At 34.6% G+C, this 15,232-nt stretch overlaps 1 protein-coding gene across 4 annotated transcripts in view; it reads left to right on the top strand.

The window, feature by feature from the left end:
- RYR2 (ryanodine receptor 2) overlaps positions 1-15,019 on the top strand; it is a 383,162-nt gene extending 368,143 nt beyond the window's left edge. For all 4 annotated transcript variants that reach the window (XM_058834705.1, XM_058834704.1, XM_058834703.1 and 1 more), the window contains 8 exons: positions 1,074-1,134; positions 2,453-2,599; positions 3,503-3,637; positions 5,913-6,069; positions 7,793-7,857; positions 8,608-8,708; positions 10,160-10,211; positions 11,886-15,019. In XM_058834705.1, coding sequence (XP_058690688.1) covers positions 1,074-1,134; positions 2,453-2,599; positions 3,503-3,637; positions 5,913-6,069; positions 7,793-7,857; positions 8,608-8,708; positions 10,160-10,211; positions 11,886-11,981 — 814 coding nt within the window. In that variant the 3' untranslated portion in view covers positions 11,982-15,019. The remainder of the gene's footprint in view (positions 1-1,073; positions 1,135-2,452; positions 2,600-3,502; positions 3,638-5,912; positions 6,070-7,792; positions 7,858-8,607; positions 8,709-10,159; positions 10,212-11,885) is intronic.
- The last annotated feature ends 213 nt before the right edge of the window (positions 15,020-15,232 follow it).

Raw genomic sequence — 15,232 nt, 5'->3', positions numbered from 1 at the left:
AGGCAGGCAAAGTCACTGTCAGTGTCCAAATTCCCAGCCTGTTCCACTGAAAGAAATGATGCACATGTGGGATTCTCAGTTTCAAACCTTACTCCTTATGGATGCTAATATAAAATACCTCCTCCTTTGATTATTTACTTGGGAATCTTAAGCTTAGTGGATCCTTGCAGAGGCTTTTTGCAGGATACCTCAATCTATTATGTGCTCTGTCTTCAAGATGCACAGAAAGCTTACAGGCACCTATAACTCATCGTTTTGTTTTGGTTCAGTGCTTTCTTTTTTGTAATGGTCAAGTGGCACCGTTCTCGATGAAGCATCTATCATCTGTTGATGTTCATTGCCTGGCACAAAATTTTGACACAGTGCAATAAAAAGGGCATTTCCTACCTAGTTGACAATTAATAATGTTTTTTTATCTGATGGGATGCTTTCTATTTTACAAAAAGTAACATTAATAGAAGATTTTCCTAAGTACCTATATCAAAACTCATTAACTGGTAAGAATTATCTTATTTTCATTAATGATTTTCCTTATATCCTTAGAAGAATGGGTCAATTTTCTGAACAAGCTCTGAGATTCATCTGATCTAAATTTGTCTGTCTTTAATGTCATCCAATTGTGTCACTAAAGGTATGCTATAATAACTAAGGTAAAGAATTGGCATTTTAGGGTGCAAATTCGGTTACCTTTTTTGACTAGCTACTTCAGGTTTAGGTGGGTTGCATTAGAAAGAAAATATTTTTTTTTTCTCCATTGATTCTTAAAGGCAGCTTATTTCATTTGTATATTTTATGCATGATAAAATTTTAGAAATTAGGTCTGATGAATTCAAAACAGTACTTATGAATTTGATTTTTGACTTTTTTTTTTTTTTTTTTTCCTTATAGATTCATTCCAGAGTAAAAGTATGAATTAGAACAAGGTTCTGATGTATTTCAGCTTTTGGAGAAATTGATCACCTATTGACTCCTGTTATATGACAATACACTTCCTACAGATTGTGTTTCATGTTTTCCACTTGTGTTTTGCTATAAAATGCAATTTTTTTTTATTTTTTTTTTTATTTTTACAGGTTAAATTCCATTGATGTTAAGTATCAGATGTGGAAATTAGGAGTTGTTTTCACTGATAATGTAAGCTTCCCAGTATATACGTATATGTATATATTTGTGTTCTAAAAAGAAATATGCACTTGTTAATGCAAAGTGCTTCAATGAGAGCCATGAAATACTCTGGATTGTATTTATTTTACTACAAGAAGTAAATCTTGAAAGCTAAAGGAGGCATTGTCAAAATATTTTCACAATTACATTGGTAGTAGTTAACAGAACCTCGGTCAATTCCTGCCCTCTTTCTGATACGCTTTACTAGAAGCAATAAGAAAGCACGGCGCTGTAGAATTAGAAAACTGATTGCATAAATGCTAATTGCCATTGTTCTTATTGTTCATAAATATTATGAACATTTGACTATTCCTGGAGCACAGCAATAAAGTTAATGTATCTGGAATTGCTAAATTTGTATCACTGAAACCAATAGTAAGGTGTGACACAGAAAGATACAAATTATTTCAATAATTTGAAAAAATAGTCTTTAAAAGCAAAAAAACAAGGAGAGATAAACAGGAATGTTAAAATGCGGTTTAAGAAGTCAGTCATCATGATTTTTCAGTCTTACGATTCTTGTTTGCCTAATTACTTAATTTACGGGTAAAATAAAAAATCAGGGAAAAAATATTTTGGAGCTAGGACAGATGGAAAATGAAAGTGTAGTCTGAAGGTATTCAATAAGCCTCTGGGTCTAGAGACAGCATGGTCTGTAAACAGTATTTGTTTGGAGTATTTTTTTAAGGGATGAAGTATAATTTCTTTTATAAATACTGTCTTTAAGTTCAATAATAATTATTGATAGAGAATCAGATGAAATTCACATTTGTGGTTTACTTAAATAATACTTATATGTTTAAATAGGAGTTTTAGAAGTTCAAATAAATTATTAAATTCTTTTGCTTGCAGAGTACTATAATTGTCATTAAATAACTTTGGGAATGAATATTTTGATGTAATTATTTAGAAATTATTTTTAAAAGTGTTTAAATCAAAGGTTTTTTTTACAATAGAGACTTCTAAAAATAAGGGTTTTAGAATTAGTTTTTATAATATAAAATTAGTTTTTAATATAAAAATAATTTTTATAATAAAAAATTAGTTTTTATAATATAAGTTCTGAATTTCTTGATTTTTCCCTTGTTGACTTTGTATTTGAGGATTTAATATTGTTGCATGAATAGAATATTCTCAACGATATCTAGAAAAGTTCTCTGTTTAAAAAGAATTGTTATCTATTTAAAGAAAAGCATATTTGAGAAATTTCTACTTTTCCTTATTGTTGAATTATGTTAAAGATGAAAGCCATGAATTTTATTTTGGATGTACTTGTTTTTTCTTTTAGTCTTTCCTTTACCTAGCATGGTACATGACCATGTCAGTCCTCGGCCATTACAACAATTTTTTCTTTGCTGCTCATCTCCTTGACATTGCAATGGGATTCAAGACATTACGAACTATCCTGTCATCGGTCACCCACAATGGCAAACAGGTATCAGCTGCCATCTCTTTTCAGCTTTTTTACTTAAGGAGTACACAGGAAAGATCACTTCATTACTTGAGTCAGGTGCTTGGCAGGTTGACAACAGAAATCTTCTTTCATCATGAACTCTGGAACTTGAGTTGATGAGGAAACTAGGCAGTGGGATTTGTAAGCAAAAGAAAAAAAATTCTCCCTTCTGAAAATAGTCCTGAAGTTTCAGCAAATTACCTATGAATTAAGGGAGCATTATTCATAAGGAACTTTCTAGATCTGGGAGCTACACAAATGAAATATCAATTAACAAGATACTGGAGCTCCCTCCCATCTGCTTTCCATTAAGCTCAGAGCAAAATCTGAATGATGCTGCAGCTGAGCAGTGCAGTACTTGGTGCTGCTTTTCTGAGACATTAAAATTAGGAACAGGGTTTTTTATATGTGATATCATGCTTATAAAAAAATGCTTTCCTATTAAATTAGTAGATAACTGTATTTCAATTAACTATATACTTGGTGATAGTAATATTTCTATTAGGTAGTGAATTTTCAGATTTTTTATCTGATTATGCGGATTGCATATGATTTTAATAGATTATTCATTGTGTATCTATCCATAAGATTTCTCTTTTTAATTATGTTTCTGAAACATAGTCTTTGATCAAAATAAAATGAAACACACAATCTTTGCAAGGGAATATGCAGATATATTACTCTGTGTTACAAAAATACAGAGATAGTTAAAGTTTTCCTGCTGCTAGTATGTACAGTTTATTGTTAGTTTCCCTTTTTTGTTTAGTTCTGGGGGTTTTTTTGGTTGTTTTCTGTTTGTTTGTTTGTTTTTATTAAAGAAAGAAAGAAACTATAAATCACAATTCCATAGTGGTTTTACACCCCTTCTGTAATTTTGTCTTCCAGCTTGTCCTAACAGTGGGACTACTGGCAGTAGTGGTATACTTGTATACAGTAGTGGCATTCAATTTTTTCCGCAAGTTCTACAACAAGAGTGAAGACGGTGATATGCCAGACATGAAATGTGATGATATGCTAACAGTAAGTCTTATTTTGCTTTCTCTTTGTTGTTTTTTTTTTCCTCAAGCTGTTCTGTTTTTGTCCTGACCTTCTCATTAATTGGTATTCATACAGTCGCATCATTAGCCAGCAGGCAGGGAAGGTTACAGCTGAAGTCAAAGGCACAAATATGATGAACATCTTCAGTAGATCTTGTGAATGCTCAGCAAACTCATCTATAAAGGAATAGAAGAAATGTGGTGTTCAAAAAATGAAAAACAACTACAAGCTGCGAAGCTGAGCTGCCTAAAGGGCAGCACTTCTGAATCTTGAAATTTGACAGGTCATTTAGGAGGAGGGTCAGTTACATGCAAACATTTTCATAAGTAATGCAAATACTTAAACTCTTGTTTAAGCTCCATCTGTTCATCTTAGCATGAATTGCCATAGTTATCTTTAATAGGAGGTTCAGTAACTACTGTGGCCAGAACCGCCTTAAAATATTTTGTACTAGCTATGACAGTGCCAGGCTTTGGAGTTATGGGTGGTAGGTAGAGCTTAATCCACAAAGAATTTCCAAAATGCATTGCCCTTAATATCTCTCCACAAACAATCATGTACAACAGTTAAATGTATTTCAATGTGCTATGTGACATGAATCTCTTCCAGGGAGTCAACATTTAAAAGCCAAATAAATAGATAAACTGTTGAAGCCGAGTAGTATGTCTATATTTTTGTCTGGTTTGGGATATTTGGCACAACAAAATCAGATAAACTAGAGCACTAATCAATGAAGGGCTGTTGAATTCTCAGGTGCTGGAGCGCTTGCTGTGGGAAGAGAGGCGGAGGGAACTGGTCTGGTTTGGCCTAGAGAAGAGAAAGTCTCAGCGTCGAGGGTGTGTAAGGGGAGCTTCCAGTGTCTGCAGAAAGATTGCTGGGAAAATAAATCCAAAATTCCTGACAGGAAGTGCACGGCAGGAGACTGTGGACTTAAAGTAGAAAAATGTGTTCTGACTGAGGGGAGCCAAGCAATGGATCACATTGCTCAGAGAGGTTGTTGCGGTCTCCATCCTTAGGAAATTGTAATGAACTGACTAGGATAAAACCTAAATCAATTTTTTTGAGGTTATACTGGGCCCTGCTTGAAGTAGAGACCTCATGAAGTCACCCTGACCTGACCTGCTCTGTAATTCTCTGAAAATACACGTACAACAAGACTATAATGCTGTACAGGAATGAGTTAGAATAGCATGTGATATGCTGTAAATCAGGGTTGTCTCTTGTAAAAACACTTAGCCTTGAAATAGGATTTAAAAGAAAATGAATATACATAATTTTTTAGAAATAAAAAACCAAAACTTTTTAGGTAAGTAACACTGCATTCACTCATTAAGTTAATTATTACCTTTCAGTTTGGAGTATTGTCTCTAGAAACTGCTAGATTTTTCATACTCAGAATTGTATGGTACTATATCAGTTTCTTACAGAAGGGATTTTAGGGACAGCATGCCATAGAAATAGAAGAATGGGGTTTTTTTTTATGGTTAGGTTTTGGGAGTTAGTTATTGTCATCACTATTTTTTGATAGAGGGTGAGAACTTTTGACCTGTAGTTTTCAAAGCTGCCTAAAGAAAAAAACCAATTCCCTGCTCTAGATCTCTAGAGAGTGATGCCGTAATTTTCTATTAAATTATAACATGATAAAACTGGAAAGTCTGTATTGTCAGCATCGCAGGCAACTGTAGTGACAGACCTATTACACCACTTTTCATATCATAGTTTCACAGTATTATTCTCAGGCATTTTCAGTCATTAGCCTGTTCTCTGCACAAGCGTTCACAAAGATTTTTTTGCTTGGCTGTGGGGTTATTTGTTTTATTTTGTCTTGGGGAGGAGGGCCGTTTATTTTTAAATTTGAATTTGAAGCACTAAAAATGGGGCAAATAATTCACTTTTGAGCTAGGAAATTGGAAATTAGAAAAGGAGATGGCTATGGTAGTGATGATATTTCCTGTTTACACTGCTGAAATGATTTTACATGAATCACGGGGTGCTGCTGAGCTTCTGGTGGTTGAACTTTTGATCTTATTGAACTGCTACATAATGACAGAACATGAAATACTGAAGCTTCTGCTGCACAGCAGCATTTCCCCTCCATCAGAAATATGCATAATCTCAAAGGAGACAAAAAGATGGCTTGACATATTATAGTTCCTAGACCACAGACCAGTTCTACCATTTCCTGAATTGGTAACACTGGGAATTTTTGCTTTTAGCTGCAAACAGCCTTTGTATCCCTTTGTTTTGTCTTTTCTAGTGCTACATGTTTCATATGTATGTTGGAGTACGGGCAGGAGGAGGCATTGGTGACGAAATAGAAGATCCAGCAGGAGACGAATATGAAATCTATCGGATTATCTTTGACATCACTTTCTTCTTCTTTGTGATTGTCATCCTGCTTGCAATTATACAAGGTATGCATTTGTAATCCACAGTGGGACTGAAAGCATTATTTAGCAGCACAAACATATTAGTGCAGTGGTAATCACAAATCTAAAATTCAGACAGAATAGCAGGACAGATTTATATAGAAAATCACACCCAGCTAACTCTTATACACTGCTCTTCTGAGCCTCTGTAAAATCAACAGGCTCTAACTGGATCAATAGAAACAAAATACATTTTTTGCCCTAAGAATACTAATGTCACTGCAGTTTCTGTCTTGTGATCGCCCTTTCTAAAAGCCTCCCATAGAAATCTTGTGGCACAACTTAAAATTGTCCTTCAGTGTAACCCGTCCTATATAGAAAAATCAGTACTGCTGTCAGAATTCTGCCACCAACAGCGTAAGTTCTTGACTCTCTGGCAGATCTTCTGATTGGTAGTAGTGGTGTGAAAATTGGACCATAGCTTTGTGAGGTTAAATCTTTTCTTACATAAAAATTGCTGTTTTGTGTGATGCCTCCTTATTTGAACAATTTCTAAGAGTAAAAAAGGTGCCTGATAAGAAACAGCTTTAGGATAGCCTGGTTAACGACAGCGGAAAGTTAGCTTCCATTAGTTGGCTTTGGAATTTTAATGAAACTATTTGACTGATAGTGCTTCTCACTGTTGTGATCTGGACAGTGGATACCTTATTTTGGCATATCAAGGATGGATTTTTTTTATTATGCTTTTATTAATTATGTTTATTGCTATTACCTGAAGTACTTAAATCCCTCTTTGTTTTCTTACTGTACCTTTAAAATATTGTCAAGAGGTCATTTTTTAATAAAGTTCACACAAGTTAACAGAAGTATATTCTCAATTTTGGAAAAATTGATAAATAGTTTTTCTGGGTTCACTTACTGTCATAAATACTGATACCTCATTGCTTTCTGTCAGCTGGCAGCTAACTTAGGATAATTTTGACAGCAGTAAGGTGCTTTCTCACTCACTACGAGGAAATTCAAAAGGCAACTTTGAGCTTGTGGTAAATTGTTTATTGCTCTTAATCAACAGGGGTTTTTTTAAGGAGCTTGGGGAGGGTGGAAAATATTTTATACGCTAAAGTGGCATATCTCATGTGGTTTGTTCCTTCATTTTGTGAGTGGCTGAAGAATAGAGTCCTTTCATGTCAAGCTGTGTGTACAGGAGTGTCAATGGTCATTGTGCAGTTAATCCTTATTTGTATTGGAGAGAGCCAAGGTTATAAGCACTTTATAATCTGAGCCGTAGAGCCTGTGATTCTTTTTCTTCTTCTTTCTGTGTCTCCCTCAAATGACCCCTTACTTCTGTCAGAGCTCCAATAGTGGAACCTTGTGCTACATGACAACCATCATGAGAGGGGATGCATGGAGCTCTGGGCCTCTCTGCATCTGCCACGTAATAAATATCTTTACTCTGTTAAACGCACAGTATTATTTTCCCTATAGTAGGGCCTTAATCACTGTACACTCACATATATCCTAATGTACTAAGTCAAGATTAGAGCACTGGGAATAAAACAGAAGTCTGCTTGTCCCATTTCGTAATTCAAAACGGTACTGCCAGCCATGTTACTGGTGTTTCTTTGGCTTGCTCTTTTTTCTTTATGGTTTTGTCAGCAGAAGATTCTCATTTAATATTCTTTATCAGAGTTATGTTGTCCCTGGATTTCCAGTTATTTGTCATAATTCTGTTCTTGAGCATTAACGATCATTTTAACTTAAACCCTAGGTTTAATTATTGATGCTTTTGGTGAGTTAAGAGATCAGCAAGAGCAAGTTAAGGAAGACATGGAGGTAAGAACATTCAGTTGCTGAACCATACCTATTTTCAGATTTCACGTGTGTGTTTTCAGTCAAAATAAGATTTAGAGGTGATTTTTCAAACTAAGAGGAAAATACAGTCCAGTACAGGATCTGGTATCATACAATGTGAATTATTATGAATTTCATGTCTGTGGCTATGTAAGTCTTTCGGATCTTCAAACAAGAGGTTTCTAACACAGGGTGTTAACACTGCCATGTTACATTTCATCTCAGATGTAATTTTCTTCAGCTAACATATGTGTGAAAGTGTCTTGTACTTTGTGGTTTCCTATTCTGTCATTGAAGTATATATGTTAGAAGTCAGGAAAGTGTTACATACCATCTGTGCTTTGTAATGTCAACTTGGAGCATATTCAATTTCAGCTGGACAAGCATTGAGGTACATATTACCATGGGTCACAGTAAATGCTGCTTAACAGTAAAAATGTCAGCTGTGACCATTGTATACAATTCTGTCTCCTGATACCTGCTCACTTAGAGCTGGCAAAGATTTATTTTTTTAAACAGTAAGAAACTATTCTGATGGTAGCTAAGCTTTTATTCAAGTGTTTTTACTGAAGTATCCAGTCTGAATCATTAAAAGAAAAGCCTTTTTGTTCAGTGCATATTATAAATGCTGCATTGCCATTTTCAAGAAAATTTTTACCTTTTTTTTGCCTTTTCTGAAAGCAGAGCAAGTGTTATATGTAGTGTTGAAGTGCTGTGTATTCTTTCTTGCAGACGAAGTGCTTTATCTGTGGAATAGGAAATGACTACTTTGATACAGTGCCTCATGGCTTTGAAACACACACACTACAGGAGCACAACTTGGCCAATTATTTGTGAGTACACTAAAAATGCACTCTTCACTAACTCATGATCCTTGCAGCCTTCGCAGGTACCTGATTTCCTCTTTTGCATAAGTAATAGTCAGTACTGTTTGGCTTTGGTGTACACTTATACTTTCTGAATGTCTAATTCTGTGGTAGTGACAGCAAGGAATTAAGTTTCATATCCTGCTTTCCAGCTTGGTTGTGGCACAAGAAGTTTATAAGTGGGAATGAACTTGATATGTGGCTGCAGAGGCCACATTAAATTGTAAAATTGAGTGAGGTGTGTAGGGTACAGAGGAGCAGTATTACCTGGCCTGGAGACTGATGGAAAGAGAGAACAAACACAGGAGTAGGACAAAAAAACTTATGTTGGACAAAATATTTTGTGTGGAGAGTTGAGGCTGACAAAGAGGACTGGGGACAAAGGGAGGTAGGGGAGCTATAAGGACGAGCTAGAAATGAGAGGGATTAACCAAGGGCATCAGGTCCACTTTTGGAAAATCCAAGAAGAGCAGCAGCGACCACTAAACTAAATAAAGCCAATTATCAGATCTACAATCACTATTTCATACTGTTCCTCTCATCTATGGAAATGCAGTGCCAGAGTGTATTTTATACTAGTGCTGTCATTATGAAAGAGGGGATGGATTCTGTCTTTGTGTTTTTAAACTCACTGTATACACACAAAATAATGAGACTGCAAAGTGAAAAATGCCTATAAAAACCTTCCACCCAAAAAACAAGCTGTGCAAACAAAATACATTAAAGCACTATCATACAGGTTTTTGTTCATATTTACTAAATAGTAAACAAATAGCATACTATAGCATACTTGAAGTGCCTCAGCCTGAGGAACTGGGTTTTTTTCTTTTTGTTCATGTTAATATTTTATGTTTTTACATATGTTTGTAGAGAATGTCTCTTATGAGTGAAATTTTGAAATTTTGAAACTTGGTGAATGTCAGCTCAAACCCTCAAGACTAATGTTTGTTTTATTTAAATTGTAAGTTCTTTTCTGCTCATGTTGATCCCCAACCTATAATTTCAACAACAAAACTCTCTTAGATATCTTCAGCATTTTTTATTCAGTGTGTAAAGAGTAAAAAAATTTCCATTGACCATTTTCTGTCTACTTCCAAGTGGGTTTTCATGGGCAAGGAAATATCTGTTGTAATTTTTGGATTAGAAAGTATAGAAAATCTTCATTTAAGAGGAGTTGCTAACTTCATTAAGTCAAACTGACTATTAAGCATTTTAATATTCTACTGTTCGAACTGTGAATGTCAGCAGTGTCAGGAAAGTGTTTAACCTGTCTCAGAATAGTATCATAGATAAAAATCTGGAACTTGTAAGTCCATGAACAGCATTATCACTGTACTTGCTGAAGAATATTCATCCCCTTGTGGGTTGCCTAACATTTCCCAACACTTTATTCACAATAGCTGTTTCTTTGCTTGTAGGTTTTTTCTGATGTATCTTATTAACAAAGATGAAACCGAGCATACAGGACAGGTAGGTTGAACAACTCTATTAATGTCAGCTGACACTAAAATAAAAATAATTCAGGCTTGGAAAAACTAATTTTTTTCTAATGGATAGCCCCTGTATGGTATGGAATTTAATTCTCATTCTTCTAAGTAATACTTGAGACTTTGTTTTCTCTGTGTTAAGGGAGTATCAATTCTGTAGCAGTTTCTATCAATTTTTTGGTATCTGAGCCTGTTGTTTCTAAATTTTTATTTCCACAAAATATAAATACATACTATAAACAAAAATAATGATAAACAGAACATTGAAGCATTCTGTGAAAGCAGCACTCTTCATTTCTCTCTTTTGTTTCTTTTTATAATGGTTTTTGTCTTTCATTATTATCATCTACATATAATCTTCTATGTCTACATTCCTGAATAAGTCCATATGAAAGAACTTGTGCATATATTTAAAACAAAAAATATGTGAACTTTTCTCTGGAGGTTTCTTCTCTGTTCTTTCAAACTTCTGGTGCCCCCTTCAACTTCCTTTAAGTATATTAAAAGTCACTAGGAAAAAGAAATTTACAGTCTTTCTTTACTAGTGATAGTCTTTCAGCTGACTAAGCAAGTTCCTGTATTGCAGATCAAAATGCAAAATAACTGAATAGTATCACATATATAGCCCTACAAACTTGGGTCAGAGGGATGATTTGCTATAAATCTATGTAGCTTACTCTTTCCGAACTCTGACAGGCGTGCTGTAATCATGTTATTTGCATAAATCTCAGATTTGTCCAGTACGAGATTTTTTGTGTTTGCTTTGCTATTTTTGAACATCCATTTTTCATTTGAGAATTTCATACTAACTGAGATGTTTAAACATCTTTTTTATTTGCACTTTCTGTTTTCTTGGCAGTGTGTCCTACTGTATTCACTGAAGACAGGTTTCTACTAACTATTCAGCTTTGATACTGCTAGGTTCAGTTTGAAAATTGAAAGTACTTCATACTACATAACTTCTAGGAATATGCTTTAGTGGTGGACTTGGCACTATGTTTATGGTTGGATGCAATGATCTAAAAGGTCTTTTCCAACCTAAATAATTTTAAGATTCTGTAAGTGGTGCAACATGTGCCCTTTTTATCATGAAAGTTGCATAATAAAAACCATATTTAAGTGGTGTGATTAAAATAGAAATAAACTGACATACTCTTTACTATTCTTTGGAATGTCTCAAGAAAGAACCCTACCCAAACAAATAATCAGAAAGTAAGAAATGCCAAATGCCACTGACTCAGAAAATACTGACAATAAAGGTCATTTTGGTTTATGTGTTCTTTGTAGACACGTTCTGAAATGACTGATGCAGAAATTCAGACAAATTTCTATGACAGAAAACATTCTGCTTATCCTGCTATTTGTCTTGTGGCCAGCTTTAATTGAGCTTTACAGTGCTCCTCAATGTGCAAAAAGAACTAAACTGCCTGATTCTCTTCTGTGCATTTCTATAGTGCTTTTTGACCGGGTGACAAAAACCTAAAAGCTATTCTAAACTAATCAAAATCATTAACATGATTTTGTAGATTGATGTTCAACAACCTGGCATGCACAGAATCAAAAATGTGAAGTGCTATATGAATAAAAGAGAAAAAAAGTCATGGTTGATGATTTCTCATTAAATCAAGTTAAATAATTCAAACTGTGTTTCTTTCAGGAATCATATGTATGGAAAATGTACCAAGAACGATGCTGGGAGTTTTTCCCTGCTGGTGATTGCTTCCGAAAACAATATGAAGACCAGCTCAACTAAGCAAAAATGAGGATTTCTGGACAAAAATGTCCATGTATTTCCCATCTCTTTTGGGAATGTCTAAAAGATTTCTTAAATCCCCAAAGCTGTGTGCATTTTGGAGCACCAAAGCTCTGTTTTTAATGACCCAACTGCACTTTTATTTTCTTGTGTATTTGCTTTGAGAACACTGGAGTAAAGAACAATGGAAAATTACAGCAACTTTGGAACCGAACCAACCACTTGCACAGGCAAAAGATGTCCCTATAACACAACATGCACACACAAGTAGAGACTTGAGACAGCTTATTTTTGAAACTGCCAGATGATACCCTTGTCTAAAAGATCACACATGGGGTGACATGGTAGCAACACTCATTTGGTCTGTTTATTTCATCATCCTGGAAGGAACTAAATATAGTTCACAGAGCACCGTAAAAGATTGTTGTGGACACTAAGTTGTGGGGAAATAGTGCCTTACTATATGTGGGTTGAGCTATGCAGAAGATGAGTGCATGATGACATTTTTCTTTTTCTTTTTCGTTATGTCTTCCCTTCCAATTTAGTATTTATTTTGTGGTTTTGGTGGGTTTGGGAGGAAGGGACTTGATTGTGCACATCTTTTTAATAAGACTGGAGTGTCTCAGGACAAGATTAGGTTATTCTCATCAAGTTAATTTCACATTTACCTTCCTCTTTAGCTTTTGCTCTTATTTTGGTAATGCTCTGATACAACACTGCTACTTTATGAAATCTTTGTATGAATACAAGACAGCTGCAAAAAACACTTTAACAAGAAATGTTTCATTGCATGTTTATTATGCAAGTTTAAAACAATCAAAAAACAACCTTCAGAAACAAGTTGATCAACATGAAAAAACATTCACAATAATTATATCCATAGTAATAAAGTGTTGTGGGCTTTATTGTACATCTGGAACAAGTGTCATCAACCAACAATATGAATATATGTTATGAATTTGACAGTAATTTTGGTTTCTTTTTTTTTTTTTCTTTCTTTCATTTCTGCCACCTGTGATCGATAGTGGAGTTGAAGATTTTCTTGTTAAATTATTTTTTAAAAGCAAAGCTGAAGCAATATCCATTCAGGGACTCCATCAGTTGCATCATGAAACACCAATGATGTGTACATTACTCCATTTTGAGTCCTTTTCAATTGTAATGCCAGTCTTTACAAATAAAAAGAGACATTCAGAATGGAAACAAGCTGGTTTTGGTAGCATTTGAAGTCTTTTTAAATGAATCTTTTTATCAATCTCTGAAATAATTTCAACCACATCAAACCAGGATTAAGCTACTCTTTCCTTAATTAAAGGTTTTGGTACTGTTTTTGGTCTTTTGTCCTGGACTTCTTGCTGTTCTATTGCTCTCCTTCATTTCTTTACAAGTCACAGTTTTGTCATAAAAGAAATTATCTGTACAAGAATTCAGTTATAACTTTAAAAATACTAAAAAATAAAAATTTACAATTAAGGGAATAATCACGTAAAAATGCTAAAGCTGTGTTTTTAAAAGCCAGGCTTTAAGAGCACAAAGTTCTGTGAATTTTGCTGAATTTGGTATCCTGTTCACGGTTCTGATAAAATTCTCTCAAACTTTGCAAGATTTGAGTCCAGAGGCTGGGCAGTTTGGTGACAGTGCAAGGGGCAGGTACAGCAACTGCATTTGTATTCAGTTTTTAAACCACTCCTACCCAGACTGGAATGTTCAGTCCAGTTCTGTTTCCTCCCTGTTTGGAACAACTTTTTATAAAGCACCTTTATTCAGCCTTTCTGTGATTTGCATCTAAGAAATGGGGGGTTGTAGTCATGTTTCTTGTTTGGGTGTATAACATGAGAATAGTTCTTGTCTGACACATGTAGGTACACAGGCTATTTTAGTATGGCACATTTTGGAGAAAAATATATAGCTAATGATTCTGAGGGATATTTCAAGATTCCTTTATCTTCAAAACAAATACAAATGGGCTTTGTGGGTAAATACCAGAATAAATGGGACATGTTTCTTTGGAACCTCAAGTTCCAAGTCCAAGAACTCCTGGGGCATCCTTCCTGTTGAATCCGGTATGCTGCTTAACAAATATTTGTGAAGCCAAACTTAAACACCACAGTTTTTTTTCTGATGAGATCTACTGATTATATGGTAAAAAGTTTAAGTGTGAAAAATCTTCATTTATTAAATCAATTACAGTTGTCACAGGAGCAAATTCCTACATCTAGGAACTGGTCGGGGGAGTTTACAAGATTAGTGTTCAGTGCTGAAAAAGGATTTGGACTTGCTGTAACAGAGCTTCAGACCGTGGTTTATGCAGTCCCCTCTGCAGTGGCTGTAGGCTTTCTGTGAGTCCCTGAAATATTTCCTGTTTGATGCACCAAGTTTGTCATGGAGAGACTTTATCTTAACAGGTAATTCAACAAAAAAGCGTCTGATGTGCCCTTCTAATAGGATAATATTCAAGCAGTCCACATACATAATACACACTGTGGGATACAATTTAATATTGTTCAATTTGTTTTGGCCTTAGATGAATTTGGAAAAAAAATCTTAGATTTTACTGAAAATTAATGAACTTCCTGTGACAAATGCAATGTCTTTGAATTTTTGTGTTGTAAACAGTCAACCAATACAGACAATTCACGCCTTTAATAGTTGCATCAAAAGAAATTAGCATTGACACAATTGTCCTGTGTACTAGTGCAATTTACAAGAACAGGTGATAATAACATGTCACTTAAAAACTGCAGTTTTAGATCCAAGTTACTAAAAAAAATGGTGTTTATGCATGTTGTATTTAAGGTAAGGTTATACTTACACATGCATTTGTATATGTTAATGGTTTTTTTTCAGCTGTTAGTTGAATTAACTGATTGTGACAGTAAAACAGCAATTTTCAGGGGAAAATAAAATGTCTCCATTATTGGAAAAAAACCAAAGACATAATTTTTGCTGTTTATCTCTGAATGTCAAAAAAATTGAGAAGACTTCCAAAACTGATGATCCCAGGATATTAATGTTGATTTTAGCAAAGAAATGAAGAAATGAAAAGCAAGAGAAAAAAAGAGTAGTTGGGGTGTGATTTATTTGTGGAAATTGTTACCTCCTTATATATTGCTCCCTTTAGAGTTAACAGTTTTTACACCTTCTTCTTATAATCTGTTCTTATGTCTTTCCTATCCCTTAAAGTTTGAAGCTTATCTGTGTTTTTTTACTGAGACAATCACAGAAAATAGGAAGGGAGAAAATGGCTCTCT

The sequence above is a fragment of the Poecile atricapillus genome, chromosome 3 (genome assembly GCF_030490865.1).
Source record: "Poecile atricapillus isolate bPoeAtr1 chromosome 3, bPoeAtr1.hap1, whole genome shotgun sequence".
NCBI classification, from domain to species: Eukaryota; Metazoa; Chordata; class Aves; order Passeriformes; family Paridae; genus Poecile; species Poecile atricapillus.
This window is presented reverse-complemented; position numbering and strand designations above follow the sequence as displayed.